This window comes from Xyrauchen texanus, chromosome 15 (genome assembly GCF_025860055.1).
Source record: "Xyrauchen texanus isolate HMW12.3.18 chromosome 15, RBS_HiC_50CHRs, whole genome shotgun sequence".
Lineage (NCBI taxonomy): Eukaryota > Metazoa > Chordata > Actinopteri > Cypriniformes > Catostomidae > Xyrauchen > Xyrauchen texanus.
Genome location: NC_068290.1, coordinates 10,952,606 through 10,974,072, shown reverse-complemented (window position 1 = coordinate 10,974,072; position 21,467 = coordinate 10,952,606). Strand labels below are relative to the sequence as shown.

Below are 21,467 nucleotides of genomic sequence, written 5' to 3'. Positions count from 1 at the left end.
TCACTGATCTATTGCACTCGCTACAAGTTAGCCTGGTGCGAAAAGCACCTCACTGCAGGGCAGATTGTCTCGCAGAGAATCCATCAGACAAAGTAAAACAAAGTAAAACTATTTGCTCACTCAGTTAAGATTATTATGAAGAAAAGTCGAACAAGTATACTACTTATTTTTCTTTCTTTTGCAAGAGAAAGAGTCTATATATATATAGATCAACCTCTCCTATATATATATATATATATTATTTTGTATTCCATTACCTGCGACATCTCCAGAAATCAGAATATATAAGCCTATAAACCCACTATAGCCTAAATAAAAACTTCAATAAAATGGAAAAGCTGTAATCTTCAACAGAACAAAAAATATGCTGCAAGTCAAACTGAATGGTCAAATGTATTTCCAGACAGTTTTGCGTCAGAAGACGCAATATCTATTCTTTCAAATCTATAGTCAGTAAATTGCCGCAAACTCTCAGTTCTCATTTCTGTGCGTCAACTGTCCCCGTTGTCTTGGGCTGCACTGCCCCCTTGCGGTTAACAATTTACAAGGTTATCAAGACATATCTATTCATATCAAATTTCCAAGTCAATCGGTGGCATATACAAATTATCTCAGTGATAAACCTCTAAAGAGCTTTATCAAATAGTGCTAGAGGCCTTGATCTATGTAGATCAACCTCTCCTTTCCTTCTGTGAACATAAATTATTGAAAAATAGGTCACCTCAACCAGAGACAGTAAAACTTTTAACTGATTCTAGAAATTCTATTTAAATTGCATATATTAATTTTATACTTTCCAACATGCCACAACAAACTTCAATGTGAACAACTATTAAATAGCTAGATTTGGTCAAACACACAATATATACCAATCAAAATCTCCAGTTCAGCCTAACAGAGCTAGATGAAGGTTTCATTACATCACCACAATACAATACAAAACCCTTTTAAAATTATGAAAGAAACTACAAAGTTTTCTTTTTCCTGTAATCTTTAATATAAAAGGAAAAAAGCAGTAAAACAAGCCCCATGCATTCCTCTATATTCTGACCCATCTCACACCCCTTTTTTAATTTTAGTATAATAATATTTTAGCATTTGTGGTTTAGTTTAATTTATTTTGGACTATATTCATTCATTAAGCATTTGAAATATTTGCCGGCAAAGAGGAGCAAATTATGTTTATTAAAAAAATATATATATATATATATATATATATATATATATATATATTGCCACATAAAAGCTACCATAATGGAAATTGCCAAACCATATTTTTTTTTTCTTAAAAAGTATCAATTTTTCCTCAATTCAAATATACATTAAACTCAGATAAAGAGAATTATCCTTTGATATTGTTATTTTTATTATAGTCCTCAATGTTAGAGCAAACTGGGCTCTTTTTTCTTGTCTGTTCTATAGAAACTTTATTGTGCTCACTTCTTTAGAAAACATGAAACATAAATCATAATTTTATTATGCATTAATACAATAATATTATTATAAACACTTCCAAATAAATAACTTTAATAACATAACTGATAAAACCATCTATAAAAAACTATATTAAAAAATGATTTATCAAACAACTATGCTACACAAAGTTGATCTGTAAACATCTATTGAACTAATCAATGATGCTTCAGAAATCCAGATGTAGAATAAATTAACAGAAATGTGTATAAAAGCCCAATTTAAGAACTTCGGCATGTGTTCAGCACCTGAATCAAATGTCATGAGGCAAAATACTAGTATATTACTAGTGACAGAAAATGTGTTGCCACTTTCCAAATAGTTTAATTAATGCCAAGCATACAAACATACTACTGACTACTGTTTGTCTTACTAGATATGGCAGAAATATCAAAAGAACACAAATGAAGATATTTAATGAACATATGTCTGTTTGTCCATGCAATGCAAGTGAATGGTGACCAAACTATTTTTGGTTTTGGGTGGCAACGGTACAAATTATAACTCCTTTTTCACTGTACATCTTGCAATTGCAGTCTCTAAGCAAGATCATGATTTCAAGCTCATTACACTTCCTAGCAGTGCACTAGATGGCACCAGGAAGTGTAATTTTTAGATTTTTAGAGAACAATGTGTTATATTTTGGTCAGTTCTCACCCAAAACTGATTAGATCACTTCAGAAAGTATGGATTAATTCACTGGAGTCTATGGATTAGCCTACCATAATACTGCCTCTATGTCATTTTTGGAGCTTGAAAGTTTGGTCACCATTCACTATGCATTGTATGGACAAACAGACATCATATCTCTATTAAAATATCTTTGTGTTCCGCAGAAGAAATAATGTAATGGGAGTTTGACACGACATGCGGGTAAATTATGTGAGAATGATAATTTTTGGGTGGAACTATTCCTTTAATAGTATGCTAACACCATGTAACAATTATAAAGTATATATATATTTATTTATTTTTTATTTTTTGGGGTTCTTGGGTAGTAAGTGTTGTTTCCTAATTGCTTGTGCCTCAAAAAGTATAGAAAATGTATATTATTCCCCACAAACGTTGCTTTTGTGATCAGGACAGTAATATTTTGAAATTTACCCATTTTCCAGAACATTCCAGATAGATTCATTGCAGAGTAAACTTCTAGAACTTTCCAGTCATATAAATAGTAGTATAAACAGGGGCCTTATAAGCCCACCAATTCAGTTTAGTTCCAGCTGCCTAAATGGCATCAAGAGGCTGCAAGCATCCAGCAGAGGCATTTGCTGTCTGCGGCCAATTTATTATGACAAGAGCGAAAAAGTACTCCATGGAAGCATCTGATAAGATGTGTGAGGCCTACAAGGCATATTTCGGCATGCCTGTCGGGGATCAAGACAAACACTGGGCACCTCATTTCACCTGCGAGCACTGCAAAAAAAAAGATGGACAATTGTTGCTTGGAATTTTATGTTATAAAACTTGTTAATTTTTAAACTGGTAAAAGTTCAATTTAATTTTAAAATGTTTTTCTTTGGGACAGCAGGGACACCAAGGCACACTACCACAGATGGGACTGCCCACAGCGGACCGAGTTCTCTATGGGGAGGAACATGTCAAGTGGGTGCCACTGGTTGACCCCCGGAAGGTGTTGATGCCACCACTGCACATCGAATTGGGTCTTATAAAACTATTTGTCAGAGCTCTAGATAAGGAGTCGGCAGCCTTCAAGTACCTCCAAGACTAATTCCCTAAGCTGTCAGAGGCAAAGGTCAAAGCCGCTGTCTTCGTCGGACCACAGATGAAGATCATCCTGCAGTGCAGTGAATGCCCCAAGAAGCTTACTAGTAAGGAAGAAGTAGCTTGGAACAGATTTGGTCGCAGTGGTTCGGGGCTTCCTGGGCAATCACAAAACTATGTGGAGCTGGTTGAGAATCTGGTGAAGAACTACAGCACAATGGGCTGTAGGATGTCCCTCAAAGTCCATATCCTTGATGCTCATCTTGATAGATTCAAGGAGAACATGGGAGCGTACTCGGGGGAGCAAGGCAAGCAGTTCCATCAGGATATACTGGACTTTGAATGCTGCTACCAAGGACAGTATAACGAGAACATGATGGGAGACTACATTTGGGGGCTGATTCGTGAAAATGATTTAAAATATAAATCGTAAAGCTCGTAAAACTACTCACTTCTAAATATTTTGTAGTCATTTTTTTATTACTTTAGTATAAATACATGATAATTTGGATTCATATGTTGTTTATGTTTGTGGGTAATAATAGCTTTTTTCTATACTTTTAAGGCATAAGCAATTAGGAACACTTACAACCCAGGAACACAAATTGTGTTACATGACCATTCCAACTGTTAACGCATTTTGTCGTTCTGTTTTCTACCAGCAGAGGGCAGAGCAACCCATATACTGCGCGAGAACCATATGACAAAAAGCGAAAGAGAATGCAGGCTGTCCATGAAGTCACGTGCCAATCAGCCACACGTGTTTGTTAGAAATTGTTTGCTAAATAAACGATGCGAAAGAAAGTAAACTAAATGGGCCTGGCTAAAATCATCCCCATCGTTAAACTACTCATGACAAATCTTCTAAAATATTATAATTCAGTTAACCCGCCGAAATTTATCTTGAGAATCACTTTCAATTGCCCACATTCCATGCTTGTTTCGTGTGTTGACTTCAGCACCATGGAGAGCTGACGCCACCACTCCATTGAAATCAGTCTAACCATCGTCAGCGGTGGTGCTCAAATAAGAATCTTGATGCTGTAGCCTAGCGGTAAAAGATCTTTGCTGGTAACTAAAAGGTTTAGGTAGGTTAAACCGCTTCCATTAATCATCCCCACTTTGCAAGACACTAAGTCCTAGGGTGATCCAGAGGTATTATCCCTCCCTATGGATATGGTTGCCTGGTAAAGGATCAGTCGGTGACATTATTAAATAGTATGGCCGTGCACGTCAATAGAAATTAATTGTTCAAACTTTATCGGCCATGTAAGGGTTAATCCTTGCTGCATTACATAACACACTTAGACAATTTGTCAGATTGACTCGCGAAGTCAGATATCCCAGCCTCTTCTCCTTGAGCAGATACGCTGAAACAGATGCAGCACGAGATGTATTGAGTGGAATAATCTGGCTTCTCTCGCAGACAGGGGGTGAGAGTCAATCATATCAGACCAAAACAAGGGCTGTGGATTGAGCGCGCACATTGTGTTGTTTTGATACAGAGCATCCTTCCACTCTCAGGAATCCACCCGCATCACAAGGCAAGTGCATTTACTTGCTGCGTCACACTGTTGTTTTAGATTGTTGTTTTTATTAACGGAAATTATAGTTGGATATCATGCCAAAAAATGATAAGATATAATTAAATTAAAATAGCCTAAATGACAACATTATCTTTTTATTATTCAACGTGTTTGCTCGAAACTTGATGCAATTACGCAGTGTTTGCTACGGTTTTGTTCTCGCTTCCATAGCCTAATGTTAGCTATTTTATTTGAAAACACAAATTTGAAAATTTGGAGATGTCCCATTTTAATTTACTATTTTAATGCGTTCATGCTTTTTGTTAAAGCTTCTTTTTAGGTGGAGCAGACTCAAGAGGCGTCCTTAGAGAGAACAGGTTTCTGGGACACTTGTCAGCTAAAGGTTTGTCACTCAATTAGCCTAATTGTGAATTATGTCATGTTTTTAAAAATGAGGTTGAAATATCTATTTTTACATTCGACTATTGGACACTATATCATCAAAACATCTGTTCTTTCCTCTGAATGTTTTTTGTTTGTTTGGTTTTATGAGTTGTCACATTTTTTTTTTTATTTATTTTTTTTTTTTGGACAGAATATTCAGTTCATATAACATTATTAAAGAGTGTTACAAAAGTGCACCTTGCCAACAAATATGTTTTAGTTGCTTTCGCTCAAAACGACTGAGGGGAAAACTTTCCAGAACATGTCCGGGTCATAATTTACCCAAAAATCAAAAGAAAAACAAAACATGAAGAAAATGAAAATGAAGCCTTTTTTTTGTACCACTAAGATCTTTTGCATTATGACATTATCTTGACAAGGTGTTATTAAAGTTAAAGGTTTAAAGTCCAGGCACTTTACTGTAATTAGAATTGGAGGTACTTGAAGGAATATTATATTTATTTATTTTTATTTTTTGCAAATATATATAGTATAAGCCTCAACCCTAATACAGTAAATTGACTCTACTCATTTGATTGAGTAAACTCATTCCCTCACTTGAATTGAGTAGTGGCATATCCAAAAGTTATGTAATTAAGTGTTAATTAACTTGGTGTTGCTATAAAAGTAACATAACTATTTTGGTTAACTAGATGAATGTTTAGTTAACTCAAACTCTAGATTTAAATATTGTTGTTTCTACTGTTGTTAATTGAATTGATTACATTTTAGATCAAACAACAGCACAGCTCAAATAAAGATCATAATTGATTCTAGTTCAGTCATTAAATAAACTTAATTTATTTAAAAGACATGCATATGCTGTATACATTCCCTTTAACGGCACATGCACAGTTAAGTGAATTAGTCAACAGGGTCCAACTTGACCAAATGGGACACAGATCACCCCAGTGGTGACATCACATGAAACAACCATTCACAACAAATTAACATAAATAATATTTCAAAAGAGCTAAAACCTCTATCAATTTAAATAACGTCCTCTAACCCATAACTTCCCTTTGACTAAGGAAACATAATGAAACATTTCAAGTGCAAAGCATTGTGTATTCCCCATAAGGTATAGTCCAGCCTAAAATGAAATTTCCCATCATTTACACACCCTCATGCCACCTGGGGTGTGTATGACTTTCTTTCTTCAGCAGAACACACATGAACATTATTTTAAATAATTTTTGTCCAGACAATGCAAGTGAATGTGTGCCAAAAGTTTGACGCTGTAAAAATCACAAAGGTCAGCATAAAAGTAATCCATATGACTACAGGTTAAAACAATGTCTTCAGAAGCAATTTGATAGGTGTGGGTGAGAAACAGATTAATATTTTAGTCCATTTATACTTTCAATTGTCCTCCTGCTCAGTCAAAATCCACTTTAACTTTCACTTTCTTCTTCTTGTGTTTTTGGTGATTCACACTCTTTATGCATATGCCCCCTACTGGGCAGGAAGGAGTATTGCTCAAATATTTGAGTTATGAGCCCAAAACATGACATTTTTGAAGTAATACTTAAGACAACTTGATATGTCCCGTAATGACAACTTTAGGGTTTACAGTGCTGATTTAATCATCACCTGCTGTACTCTTGCACAAATATTGACTTACTGTACAGTAAGTGTTCCAAATGTGTTGCCAACACATAAACAAGCAAGCAGAGACAGTACTTAAAGCCAGTAGCAAATGGATTTGTGCAAATTACTCTGTCTTCACTAACATTGTGAGTCATCATTGCTTTAGTGGAGTAATGACAGAATGAGGAGTCACTGGTGCTGAGGCAACTGATATGGATGCTGATGAGATCAATTCAATGAAATGATTTGTGTTGGTTAAATATCTAGTTAGTAAAAGAAGACACAACCAAGGCAGTCTGTCTAGTTTCATGACTATAGGTGCAATGAAACACAAGACTAGAATTCAAATGGCAAAGGGCCTTATGAAACACAAACAGAACTAATTTCTGTGTAAATTATTTATGAATCCATTCATACAGTTGAGTTCATAAGTTTGCACCCCTTATTTTTCATTTAAAAAAAAAATAAAAAATTAAGAGCAATCATAAAAATAGCATTTTGTATTTTATTAAGTACTGCCCCTTTAAAGATATAAAGGATAATAAAAAAAATAGCCTGTTCAAAAGTTTTCTTCAACTTGATTTTTAATATGGTGTGTTGCGTCATCAACGTTCATTGACTGTTCGTATATTTTGTAATTGATGTGCATGAGTCCCTGGAACAAGGGTATGATGAAGATGATTTTTACTGTCATATGTTTTATGCATGAAAGAGTTCCACTTGATTAATATGGGCTGGATGTTACATAAGCTGTTGTGAATAATAGAATATATCACCTCTGACTCTGTGACTGCACTTCTTTTTTATCACCTCAAGCCAGTTTTGCCATTTCCATAAAGGATGGAAGGTGTTAATTAAGAGAGACTGTGTATGTTTTAACTCTGTCAGGCTGAAACTAGCCACAGATTTTCTACTGTGTGTAAAACCGCACAGCCATTAGCTGTTTTTTTTTTTTTTAAAGGCTCTGTTCCTTTTTGTTGCCAGGCCTTTGTTGACATTTTGTTAAGGCTCTGAGATCTGGGTTTTGAGATAGAATAGTCAGGTTTTCATAAGTGGGCAATTTGACAATCAAACAGTCAAGAATTTTAAAGCTCATTGACTAAGGGAGAAAATAAAATCTACATATTCTTTTTCAGCATGGTTCATTTCGCCTGCTCACCTCTCTCTGCGTCAGTGTCACTGAACAGAGTAGACGCAGAGAGAGGTGGGCAGGAAAGCAAGACCACACACTCACGAGGAAGTATTGGCCACTTTTTTCTACGGAAGTAGCTAAGGTTTGTCGCTAGTCCCTTTCTTTAATAAAAGTCGCTAAAACGGTATGAAAAGTTGCTAAATCTAGCGACAAAGTCGCTAAGTTGGCAACACTGGACACACCGCCCCAGTCCATGACGGACCCTCCTTCACGAGTCCGAACATCATCCCTGGCAAGACAAAACCACGACTGTACAGCGAAGGTGGGTTTGTGCCCACAGGCTACGTAGTTGCTGGTGATGTCTGTTAAGGACCTGCCTTACAACAGGCCTACAAGCCCTCAGTCCAGCCTCTCTCAGACTATTGAGGACAGTCTGAGCACTGATGGAGGGATTATGCATTACTGGTGTAACTCGGGCAGTTGTTGCCATTCTGTACCTGTCACGAAGGTGTGATATTCGGATGTACCGAACCTGTACAGGTGTTGTTAAATGTGGTCTGCCACTGCGAGGATTATCAGCTGTCCTTCCTGTCTCTCTGTAGCACTGTCTTAGGTGTCTCACAGTACGGACATTGCAATTTATTGCCCTGGCCACATCTGCAGTCCTCATGCCTCCATGCAGCATGCCTAAGGCACATTCACACAGATGAGCAGGGACCCCATCTTTGGTGTTTTTCAGAGTCTGTAGAAAGGTCTCTTTAGTGTCCTTAAGTTTTTATAACTGTGACCTTACTTGTTTTGTTTGTTTTGTTTTGACTTTATTGTCTGTTCAGATTTCCTGGACAGAAATTCATTTTTGACACTGGCATAAAAAATACATCTTATCAGACTATACTGTCCACATAATAAAACACATGGAACACACATTTGTCCCCATTAAAAACACACATAAAACTAGTGAATAGTAGTTATGTATATATATATATATATATATATATATATATATATATATATATATATATATATATATACACACATACACTCACCTAAAGGATTATTAGGAACACCATACTAATACTGTGTTTGACCTCCTTTCGCCTTCAGAACTGCCTTAATTCTACGTGGCATTGATTCAACAAGGTGCTGAAAGCATTCTTTAGAAATGTTGGCCCATATTGATAGGATAGCATCTTGCAGTTGATGGAGATTTGTGGGATGCACATCCATGGCACGAAGCTCCCGTTCCACCACATCCCAAAGATGCTCTATTGGGTTGAGATCTGGTGACTGTGGGGGCCATTTTAGTACAGTGAACTCATTGTCATGTTCAAGAAACCAATTTGAAATGATTCGAGCTTTGTGACATGATGCATTATCCTGCTGGAAGTAGCCATCAGAGGATGGGTACATGGTGGCCATAAAGGGATGGACATGGTCAGAAACAATGCTCAGGTAGGCCGTGGCATTTAAACGATGCCCAATTGGCACTAAGGGGCCTAAAGTGTGCCAAGAAAACATCCCCCACACCATTACACCACACAACTACACCAGCCTGCACAGTGGTAACAAGGCATGATGGATCCATGTTCTCATTCTGTTTAAGCCAAATTCTGACTCTACCATCTGAATGTCTCAACAGAAATCGAGACTCATCAGACCAGGCAACATTTTTCCAGTCTTCAACTGTCCAATTTTGGTGAGCTCTTGCAAATTGTAGCCTCTTTTTCCTATTTGTAGTGGAGATGAGTGGTGCTCGGTGGGGTCTTCTGCTGTTGTAGCCCATTCGCCTCAAGGTTGTGCGTGTTGTGGCTACACAAATGCTTTGCTGCATACCTCGGTTGTAACAAGTGGTTATTTCAGGCAAAGTTGCTCTTCTATCAGCTTGAATCAGTCGGCCCATTCTCCTCTGACCTCTAGCATCAACAAGGCATTTTCGCCCACGGGACTGCCGCATACTGGATGTTTTACCCTTTTCACACCATTCTTTGTAAACCCTAGAAATGGTTGTGCGTGAAAATCCCAGTAACTGAGCAGATTGTGAAATACTCAGACCGGCCCGTCTGGCACCAACAACCATGCCATGCTCAAAATTGCTTAAATCACCTTTCTTTCCCCATTCTGACATTCAGTTTGGAGTTCAGGAGATTGTCTTGACCAGGACCACACCCCTAAATGCATTGAAGCAACTGCCATGTGATTGGTTGATTAGATAATTGTATTAATGAGAAATTGAACAGGTGTTCCTAATAATCCTTTAGGTGAGTGTATATTAATATATATATATACACACAAATATGCACACCTTCCCATATAAATATATAGTACCTCAATTAATAATATGGTTTAAAACATTTACCGCCAATGGAACAAATTATCTTTTATATATGTTCTTTTTAGCCAGCTGTATACGCAGACTAAGCCCTGACGGGAGGGTCTCAAAGCAGGAATGGAGGGGATGGGTCTGATCTGAATATACTGCAATTGCCTTTTTTTCCATAAAATGTTAATGTAGCTTTTGTAATGTGCTCCGTTTCTGGCCGGTGATCTTATTTTCTTCGTTAATTAATCATATTAATTTATATATCAAAGTCTCATTGTCAAATTACCTATCGTTTAGGACCCTCCTATCAATACTAAAATGTCTTAATTTCATAAGTAGGCTTAAACGCTTTCTTGTTTTCTTATGTATATGATCCACATTTTCCTGGAATGAGAATTTGTCACCAATGATTGTACCTAAATATTTAAAATTTGAAACTTGCTCTACCTTTACGCCTTTTATAATAACTTGTTCAAATTAAATGTCAGCTGTACCGGTCCCATTTCGATTCCAACAGCACAATTCCTTTGTTTTCTCAGTGTTTAATTGTAGATTACTGTTATCAAACCACTGTACAAGACTTTTAACATACTCAAAATCAGTTGAACTATTCGTATCCGTTTGGCAAGAAATTAAAACCAAGTCATCAGGGTATTTGATTAAAGTGAGATCGTCCCTGTTACACTGAAGTTCATTAATATAAACAGAAAAAAGCAGAGGTGATAATACACAACCCTGTGGTAAGCCTGAATTTAAGACTATACAATCAGATGAGATTCCGTTAGCAAGGACGCGTTGGGGCCTATTTCTTAAAAAGGTCTCAATCCATAAAATTAACCAACTACATACACCTAAATCTTGCAATCATTCTTTAAAAATGTTTTGCCTACTGTCTGTAAGCTGTTAGTTCCACAGGTGCATGTTCATTAATTGTTTATGGTTCACTGAACAAGCAAGGAAAACATGGTTTAATCCCTTTACATTAAAGATCTGTAAAGTTATTTGGATTTTTACAAAATTATCTTTACAATACAGAGTCCTGAAAAAGGGACGTTTCTTTTTTTTTTTGTAGAGTTTAGAATCAAGCAACGCGTTTTCACCATATCTGAAAGCAATGGGGGATTTACACATGGATTGTTTTCAGTGCCTTCTGTAATGAAACATGGCATCTGGACCCAACCGGAAAGAGACAAGTACTCAGTGATGCAATGAGTGTGAACCTGAAGGGGTCAATTACGTCATTCACGTTGAAAGCTACCCTGATGCTTATATAACCAACTAAAAAGTGATGCTAAATAACAACAGCAATTGCATATACTACTAAACAACAGTAAAATGGAACAATGACATCATAGTCAATCAAGCGTTATACATTATGTTTATTATTAATTATTTAACGGTTGAGCTTTTGGTGGTTTCCTTCCTTTGGTTGGGTGGACAGTACACACGCAGCAGTTAAAAACGTCATACTATGTGAAAAATGCTGTGGGTGTCTTAGTTGCAGACCAGATGGTAAGGGTTTCATCATCTCACAGCCTACACATGGATTAACTTGGCTGTTTTCATTCTCAAAGTGCAAAGCTTTTTACATAATACTTGGTCAATTCTGGCCATCAATGGAATCATGTTAAATACCATTTTTAATTAAGAGCAAAAACTCTGCCTGTTTAATAGTATTAGTGGATTAAAATTGCATTTAGTGGCTACAAATAAAGTATGATAAGGCAAAAAATTATTTGTACATAAAAGACAAATGACCCTGGGCACTAAACAGAATATACTGTATATTTTTCCCTCTTCTTTGCTTGTACCTTCCACCATTGGTTTTGGTGCAAACAAACAAAATGGTTTGGAACTATTTAAACAAACAGCCCTGTTCATTTCACCTCACAAACATCTTATTTTAGTCTGGCTGTATTTACATGTCATGGCGTGACATGATTTAATTAATGGAATGGTTTACCCAAAAATGTAATTCTCTCATCATTTATTCAACATCATGCCATCACAGATGCTTTCTTACTTCTGTAGAAGACAAACAAAGATTTATAGAAGAATATCTCGGCTCTGTAGGGCCATATAATGCAAGTGAATGGTGACCAAAATGTTGACGCTCCAAAAACACATAAAGGCAGCATAAAAGTAAGCCATAAGTAGTTTAATCCATGTCTTCAAAAGTGATCTATTCGGTTTTGGGTGGGAACCGACCAAAAAAATACCTAATTTTCACTGTGCATCTTACAATTGCAGTCTCTATGCACGATCATTATTCAAGCTTGTTTACACTTCCTAAGTGCTAGATGGTGCTAGGAGGTGTAATCAAGCTTGAAATCATGACTGCCAAGGAGTCAAGATTTAGAGGGAAAATTTGTTATATTTTGGTCTGTTCTCACCCAAAAGCAATTAGATTTCTTCTGAAGACATGGATTATACCACTGGAGTCTTATTGACTACTTTTATGCTGCGTTTATGTGCTTTTTGGAGCTTCAAAGTTTTGTACACCATTCACTTGCGTTGTGTGAACCTACAAAGAATTTTCATTTTTGGGTGAACTATTCCTTTTATTATTTGTATACCATTGTCCTTGTTCATACAGGTTTGTTTGTTTTGTGTTAAAATGTCATGCTTAGGTAACCTGTTTTTCCTTTCACAGTTTTACTTGAGGCATTCCCCATTTAAGAAGAATGGGACCTTTTCAGGCACTCAAGGTGCTTGTCTTTAACCTTAATTATTACAAATCAATATTCTTAACAGTGAGACTTTTATTAGATGTTGAATGTACATTTTTTTAGTGATTTTTTCTTCTAAATAAGGATCTAAATATAATTCAGGACATTATTCAGGACTTAAAAAAAGGGTAAAATAACTAACCTCAGGGTTTGAGGGTGCATCAGGTGACATTCCTCATCTGTGGGTAGTCGCAGAACTATTGCATGTTCCCAGTTATCGATTTAGCGTTTCCTGCAGGTGAAGTCAGCAGAGAAGGGAAGCATGCGCAGCCGTATCCCCCGTCTTATCCTCAACCCCTTGCGTCCTAAAGGCAAGGAATCCTCTGTGTCCAACATGCCATTGTCAGAGGAGGAGAGCAAGGATTTCGACATTAGTTCCCAGCACTCAAAAAGAACCATCAGTCCCAACAGCTTGTCCTCAGGTAGGACATATTAGGTTGTCATGACATGTAACAGCATATTGATAAGATAGTGGTTTATACCTTTCAATTATAACACTGCTGGAAAATCCAGCTAAAGCTGGTACAGTAGCTGTGTTTTGTTTTAGCTGGTCCAAGTTGGTAAACCTTCTTGGACTAGCAACAAACCCACTACAAGCTGGTCATAACAGAATAAAAGGTTTTTGGAACATGGTTGTTAAAGTATTAGTTCACCCCAAAATTAAAATTAGGTCATAAATGAATCCCCCTCCTGTCATTTCCTAACCATATGTATGTCTTTCTCAAAAGGAAAGTAACCGCAAAATGAAAATTCTCTTGTCATTTACTCACTGCCATGCCATCCCAGATGTGTATGACTTACTTTCTTCTGCTGAATGCAAACGAAGATCTTAAGAATATTTCAGCACCGTAGGTCCTAACAATGCAAGTGAATGGTCACCAGACCTTTCAAGCTCCAAAAATCACATGAAGGCAGCATAAAAGTAATCCATATGATTCCAGAGGTTTTATAAAATTCTTCTGAAGCGATCAATATTTCAATCATTTTTACTATAAATCTCAACTTTCACTTCCACATTCTGAAAGTGAAAGTGGAGATTTATAGTTAAAAAGGATTGAAATATTGATTGCTTCAGAAGAATTTTATAAAACCTCTGTAGGCATATGGATGTTTCATTAATTCCCACGGCCTGCAAAGGCAGAACAAAAAAAAAATTACAATATTGCAGTAGTGTTTTTGCTTGATGAATATTTAAAGCTGAACGAGTACTCTATTACTTGTACACATCTTTAATAATTCTGCACTGAAATGGCAGGCTTTTTGATTGGAGTCAATATTTACTCTGTGAGAAGTAACTAAAAAAGCTTTTTTGTTGATTCCTTGTCAATTTGACACATGTGACCCCTAAAATAAGGAAAAGCACTCTACTATAATCTTTAAACATGTGTTACATCGTTTGTTGACAAGTGTTTCATTGGGTTCTATCTTCCCAGATGACACTGGATGCCCAAGCAGTCAGTGTGCATCTCCAGCCAAGACCCCCTCAGGTTCCAACTACATCCCACTGGGTACACCTTCTCTGGGAGAGCGCAAGGTCAAGGTGAAGAGAGTGAGAATGAATGTAGTGGCCGAGTGGAGCACACCCACACCAAAGCACAAGCAGGGGAAGCAACAGCATACAACCATAATGCATAAAAGTGAGTGTGTTCTGCATTGATTTTCATTCAACACTCTCTCGAGACTGTTTACTTCAAGAGTTAATCATTAAAGGTACACGCAGTATTTTTTTCCTCATTAAAGATGTTGAACTCCTAAATATAATAATAGTAATTTTGCAATACATGTAGGAAATCATGATCACTCACATTAAAATGAAGACTCTCATATTAGAAACCTCATGAAAGCTGTTTTATTCTACATGGAGAGGGTCCACACATGGAGGCTGCCATGTTATTCGGCTGGTCACCTGACCAGCCGAATACTACTAGCTTAATCTCAGTAACCATCCTGTTATTTGACACGTATACTCATTGATTAAGGTCTTCATGGCTGACTGTGAATACTAAGTTTCAACAATGGCATCTGAAACTGAAAACTATTGATTATAAATTATGCTGCATCCAAGCCACTAGGTGTCAGTGTAAGTTCAAGATGACACAAAGACAAACATTACTGAGTGCACCTTTAATCTTATGTGATCACTGGTCAAATAGTCATGCTTTGACTATTTGACATTTAGAGAACTTTACATATTTTATGCATATACATAAAAATATGTTTAAAGACAGATTAATTCAAATGACAGATGACAGAATTTTCATTTTTCAGTGAACTCATTATTGATTCATTTCTAAATCTGACTGGGTTTAGGAATCTAAATTTGGTTAGCTATATAATCATCCAAGGCTAATTTGCATGCAAAGGAAATTATCTTTAATCAACATGTGTGATTTAAGTGCAAACATGATTATAGAGAAGGCAACAATACATGGCTTAACACAAATCTTTGTTCTGGAACAAGATCATAAGTAATTTGTTTAATGTGAAGCAGACCCTATTCATACCTGTTTAGTCCATTTAAAGTCTCTCAGGATTCTGCTTCATTGGCTTTCTCTAAAGTTCTCTGTTTTCTTTAGACTTGAGAAAAACTGGAGTCAAACCAACCAGGAAGTAACAGATGCCATGTGCCTGAGTAATCTTCAGCAGAAAGGCCACTGATTGGCTGGCTTGATCAGCCACAGATGACCAATCAGTGCAATTAAAAGTAGCTAACTCCTACCATTGGCAGTGAGAATTCACAGCATTTTGAACTTGACTTCTATTGAGCAACTGCACAGTAGTTGTTTGTAGTGATTGAGTTAGTTATATATTTTGTTGGATAGTTACATAGGTAGTTGCACGTTTGAAGAAGTCCACATTGTAACATGGTTTTGTCAAAAGGAAAGAGTTGCTTCTCAGGTTTGTTTGGTTTGGAAGAAGTTGAAATATGCTACTCTTGTTCTTCAGTCTGTAAGCTTTGTCTTTATATATATATATATATATATATATATATATATATATATATATATATGGTCTGATCTGCTTTGTCTTAGCCAAGTCAGTGTCTTATTAAGTTTTTATTTTGCTGTAGTGCACAGTATCAAGTTTTACCAGCCTCTGTGTTTTGTCAGAGTTAATGATATCAGGTAAGATGATACACTTAGAGAAGCTTACAGCTAAGTTCCAACAGGTAAGTTTCAAGAGAAACATAATGTGAAATTCCTCTGTCATTGAGGGATTAAGTCCCAGCCTTCCTCAGCCTTAGCTTTCCAAAATGGAAGCACACAAGTGTTCATCACAGAGTGACTGTAACTCTATATCCTCTGACAAGCCTCTTTGATCTGGCTACTGAAAATATGCTAATTGAATATGTGCTTGGATTATGCAGTTGGAGGATTTGCAGTTTCTCCTTAAACACTGTTCCCATGTGTTTGGGTGTGTCTTTATGGATGACCTTGCATGGAGAATTTTGCTGACATTTTAGTTTTTTCAAGAGGAAACTTTAGACTTTTTATCTCCATTTTATGCATTGTAGGCAGTGAGACTGATTTCAGCTCATCTAGCAGCACTGAAAGCTGTAAGACACATGAAGCTCGGCCTAGCATCTCCGCCGGAAAGGGCTCATCTTCTCGTAGGTATGAAGCCATTTGCAGTGGTATCTGTTTAGAGTTATTTTCTGTATGCATTCTGGGTTAATACTGTATGGTTGTGTTGCAAATGTCATTCGGATGTGATTTAGTGTAGAATGAGTGCGTTAGATTGTTTAATATATTGAGTTTTCAAGCTAAATGTATACAAAAATAACCTACGTGCCACTAAAGTTTTACTAGGCCTGTGTTCAGAATGGAATACTTGCATTCTGCTTACTACATAGTGCACAGTATTCACTGAATACAGCTGACCAGCCTTGGAAATTGTGAATCATTATACGTTATGAAATGATAAACATTTATAGTGTGTGTGTGTGTGTGTGTATATGTGTATATGTGTATATATATATATATATATATATATATATATATATATATAATTACACTACTATGTTGTTGTCACATGACCTCATTATTAAGTGCATGTTTAATTTAGTTAGTGACTGGCATCCAGTTATCCTCTTGGAAATAATAACATGTTTTTGCATTTGCAGTTATTTTTCTGCTTTTTTAAAAAATCCAGTTTTATGTAAAATTATCCTCTCTGTCTGACAGGTAATACAGAAAATGTGTACACTGCAGATATATTGCATTTGTATACTGCAGAGTAGTGTGCTATTTCAAACATGACCTACTGTATCCGAAGCTAAATGGTTGTTTGGGTGATTGTTGAGGCTGTCTTTTTATTAAACTGTCTTTGTTCTTTGAATTATTCCTATCTGCCACAGCCATGCGCCCCACATCAGAAGCCTGCCTGTGTTCAAGCCTGCAGGAAGCCCCACTGCCCAGCGCAATGCAGAGCTTTATGCTCCTTACAGGACACCACCTAAACCTCACTCCATCAGCAACAGCAGTAGCAACTCCAGTTCCACAAGGAGGTATGGACCAGACACAAGCTGACAGGCAGTTGAGGACATGGTAGCAGCTATTCTGTGCAGGGCATAGGCAACATGCAGATGTAGGGTTTTATCAAGTCATCCACCACTTCACAGAAAAAGGGATTACATTGGTCATGGTTTGGCTCTGCCAGTCGTTCAGTGGATTTTGGTGGTGGTGGTGGGGGGGTGGGGTGTCTGCTCTCATTTTGCCCACAGAGACAGATTTTGTTTTTGGAGACAGTAACATTTTTGTATGAAGGGGCATTAATATTTTATGCGCTCCCATTCATTTTGTAGCAAAGCAGTTTTTTTTCTTTTTTGTGGTGTGATGTTTTGGTTCTGAGTTTTATGAAAAGCCAGCTTCTTGATTTGGTCAAGAGGTGTGATTCTGGTTCATGTGATATATATATATATATATATATATATATATATATTTGCATTTGACTTGTTCTTTCCATTTTACTCTGACTATTTGTTTTATCCAACCACAGAATGTGTACTCCGTATGTCTGCCTGAGCTTCACCAGTGCCTATATTTGTTCTGCTTTTGTGCTATATCTGGCACAGATGCGAAACTGACTTCAAAGCAAAATGGCAGGTTGCTAGGATATTATGCCGCAAGTCTTACTGCGTGCTAACGGGGTCGTTGCTCTGACTCTAATTTGGCCCTTTTTTCTTCTTTTCAACAAACACTATGTTAAAGCTCAATTTCCACTGATTTTGCACAGTTTTCTAAGGCTTGGTGCACTGATGAATACTTAGATGAATGTACCTGGAATAATACAAGTTAAGCTCAACTGACAGCATTTGTAGCATAATGTTGATAAGCACAGAAAATGATTTCCACTCATTCATCAATTATTTAAAAATAATAATTAGCAGTTACAGTAAGGCACTTATTGGAAGTGAATGGGGCCAGTCAAGATGTAACAAGATGTAAACATTATACATGTTAACATGATTTTAATTTGATAAAATCGATTACAGGGTTTGCCTGCATTAGGTTGTCATAGAAACAAAGTTGAAATATTGGATATACTGTAATTGTACACTGATTTGTTGGCAGTTTATCACACTAAAATCACGTTAATGTTAACGCCATATGGCTAAACTTTTGAAACGATGTGTTTTTTAATATTGTACATTAAATTATTAGAAATCTAATTTTATTCATATTAGAAAAGATTAAGGATTTTGGCTTCTGTAGACAAATTCGGCCATTACTTAAATTGCCATTTATGCTTTTATATTGGCATAGTAAATAATCAACATGCTCTTTATTTACAGAAGGACCAATCTTGTGCAATACCATTCATGCAGAGACAATCATGGCATTAGGCCGCCAAACCCAGAGCAGTACCTGACCCCTCTACAGCAGAAAGAGGTCACCATACGCCACATCAATTCCAAGCTCAGAGAATCAGAGAACACAGTTTGTGACCGGTAAGAACCTTGATCTGCTTGTTGAGATGTATAACTTTCAGAGTGTATAGAGTTAATTTTTAATATTAACTCTAACAGGGAGGCTGAGATTGAGGAGCTGAAAGCTCAATTGGGTCGTATGCGAGAAGATTGGATTGAGGAGGAATGTCACCGTGTGGAAGCCCAGCTAGCTCTCAAAGAAGCCCGCAAGGAGATCAAGCAGCTGCGCCAAGTGGTGGAAACCATGAAAGACAGCCTGATTGAGAAGGACAAGGGTATCCAGAAGTACTTCATTGACATAAATATCCAAAACAGGAAGCTGGAGTCCTTGCTCCACAGCATGGAGTTGGCCCAAAGTGGCTGCAACTTGCAAGATGAGCCCACGCTAGACTTTATCAGCGAGACTCCAGAGAGGTCCACCACAGGCAAGCTGGAAATAGGGCAGCAGGTTGAGGAACAAGGGATGGAGCAGATGGCTGATTGCGAGCTGCTGACAAATGATGAAATGGCAAACAGAGCAGATCTTCTGGAGCAAGTTCTCATGTCCACAGCTGTGGATTCCAGCCAGGACTGTGGCACAAAGATCATTCACCAGCCTGGACTGTCGACCTTGGAGAGTGTCTCGGAGGTGAAGAGCACAGAAGAACACGTTTTAAGTGGCCTCTTTGGTGCAGAGGAGAAAGGTGTCCAGACTGATGAGATGGTCTACACTGCTGATCTCCATGCCCTTCTTCTCCAGCTTCTGAAGCTCCATGGGGGTGGGCTTGCTGGCCTGCTTATTCCTTCTCCCAAACAATCCCAGGAATTATCTTCAGCACAGGTTCCAAAGAAGGTAGAGGACTTGTCTGGAGCCCAAGACCCCAAAAAGGAGAAGGTACCTAAAGAACAAGCCGAAGACCAAGAAATGAAAGAGGTTGGCCAAATTAGCACAGTCTTAACATCTCAAAATCCCAGTGATTCCGGTCTGTGCTTTTCTGAGCCTGAATTGAACCCCCAGTTCAGGGAGGAGTTGGATTTTGACCCGGAGTGTTCCAGGAACACCAATAGCATGGCAGTGATTGGGAAAAGACAATGGAGCAACAACTTTCTGGTTGATCTGGTTGCCGTGGCAGCACCTGTGCTTCCCACTGTGGCGTGGCTCTACTCTCAGCATGGTTTGGTTGGAGGGGCTCCTGTGTACAACATCGCAGCTTTGATTCGTGGCTGTTGCATTATGGGATTGCACTCACTCCGCCATGTCTCACACGGGCCAGACACTTAGTGGTCCTCACCCACACGAAAAGTTTCAACGAGCACTTTTACTTCATCTAAATGTAGAGATTGTGTTGTCGTACACCTGTGATTAATAGGTACTCACGTCTTTTGACTTTCAGTTGCTACATTCCTACTTTGCTCTGCGTATACTTGCCAAGGGTTGATTTACTGAGGATTAATTTAATTATAAAAGGGTTAAAAGTGACCCGTGTTTTGTCATTTTTGTTATTTATTGCTCTTATGTTTGTGTATAAATGTAATATTATTTTTTTTATTTATTTTTTTGGCATAACATTGGTTATCTGGGTTGGTGGTTTATGCTGCTCAAGTCTTGTTCTTTGCTGACTGCCCTAATCTCTGCTTTTTATAGAGTAATTTGGAGAAAAGAATAGGGGTTGACTGTCATTTGGCTGTTTTGTTGTAGTTAAAACATCACACTGTGTTCCAAAAGAACTAAAATCTTCTGCCAAAGCTTAAATGTGTTTTGTGTTTAAGTGAAAATTTATTTTTCTCCTTTGAGTTAGAGCCTTTACATGTCGATCTGTTAACTGACATTTTCCTCAAAGGCAGCAGTTACTACAGCGAACAATTGTTATGTGCCTGAGCTATGTGCAATATTGCAATTAGGATGTATCAATATATTTATTATTAAAGCATGGAAAACCCCTTCAGGTTTTGACTTTTATTGTTTGGTAAGGAATGGGAAAATGTATTGCCTACTCCTAAAATCGAATTCTTTCAGCTACAAATTAGTGTGTAGAAATCACAGCTCTGTTTAACATATTTGACCATGTTTAACCTCAACTGGGGCATTTTTTGGCAGCTGTCTGCAATTTTTCACACTGAAAATAAGTCATTTTGTATATGTTTACAATCTTATGAATGGAATATATATGTATGCATACTGTTGTGTATGCATATATATTATATATATTCCATAAGATTGTAAACATATAATAGTTAGTTCCGGTTCTATGAGTACTGCTGGTCTGACACTTCACTGTGTGTGTGTATCACTCCGCTTGTGTTCATTCTGTTCTACATTAAAGTGTAGGAGTAGTGCATATGTGTTAAGAGTTACTGTATAAGTATATTTTTTTTACATTCCATATGTTAGCCAGCAGATGGTGGCAAAAGATCATTTTTGTGTGTAATATGAGCAGTTGAAGTGAATCTGTCAGTCATTGTTACATACAACAGTGCTCCGTGATCGCTTTTATTACTGCTACACAACTACAGCTAGAAAATAGCTATAAACTAACAACTTCAGCATCACTGCTCATCACAGCTGAGAGACACAACAGACAGATTAATTACACAACTCATGGTGCTTACCTCTTACTGG

General features: G+C 37.3%; 1 protein-coding gene across 3 annotated transcripts; it reads left to right on the top strand.

Moving 5' to 3' along the window:
* Positions 1-4,533: 4,533 nt before the first annotated feature.
* LOC127655475 (syntabulin-like) lies at positions 4,534-20,783 on the top strand. 3 transcript variants are annotated; one of them, XM_052143313.1, is made up of 9 exons: positions 4,534-4,742; positions 5,054-5,127; positions 12,864-12,918; positions 13,178-13,361; positions 14,373-14,576; positions 16,454-16,553; positions 17,297-17,446; positions 18,734-18,889; positions 18,968-20,783. In XM_052143313.1, the coding sequence occupies exons 3-9, from the start codon at positions 12,895-12,897 to the stop codon at positions 20,127-20,129; spliced, it is 1,980 nt and encodes a 659-aa protein (XP_051999273.1). In that variant the 5' UTR covers positions 4,534-4,742; positions 5,054-5,127; positions 12,864-12,894; the 3' UTR covers positions 20,130-20,783. The 3 variants fall into 3 exon arrangements, with proteins under 3 accessions (XP_051999273.1, XP_051999274.1, XP_051999275.1); XM_052143314.1 differs by lacking the exon at positions 12,864-12,918; XM_052143315.1 differs by lacking the exons at positions 4,534-4,742; positions 12,864-12,918; positions 13,178-13,361 and having other exon boundaries at positions 5,077-5,127.
* Positions 20,784-21,467: the final 684 nt, after the last annotated feature.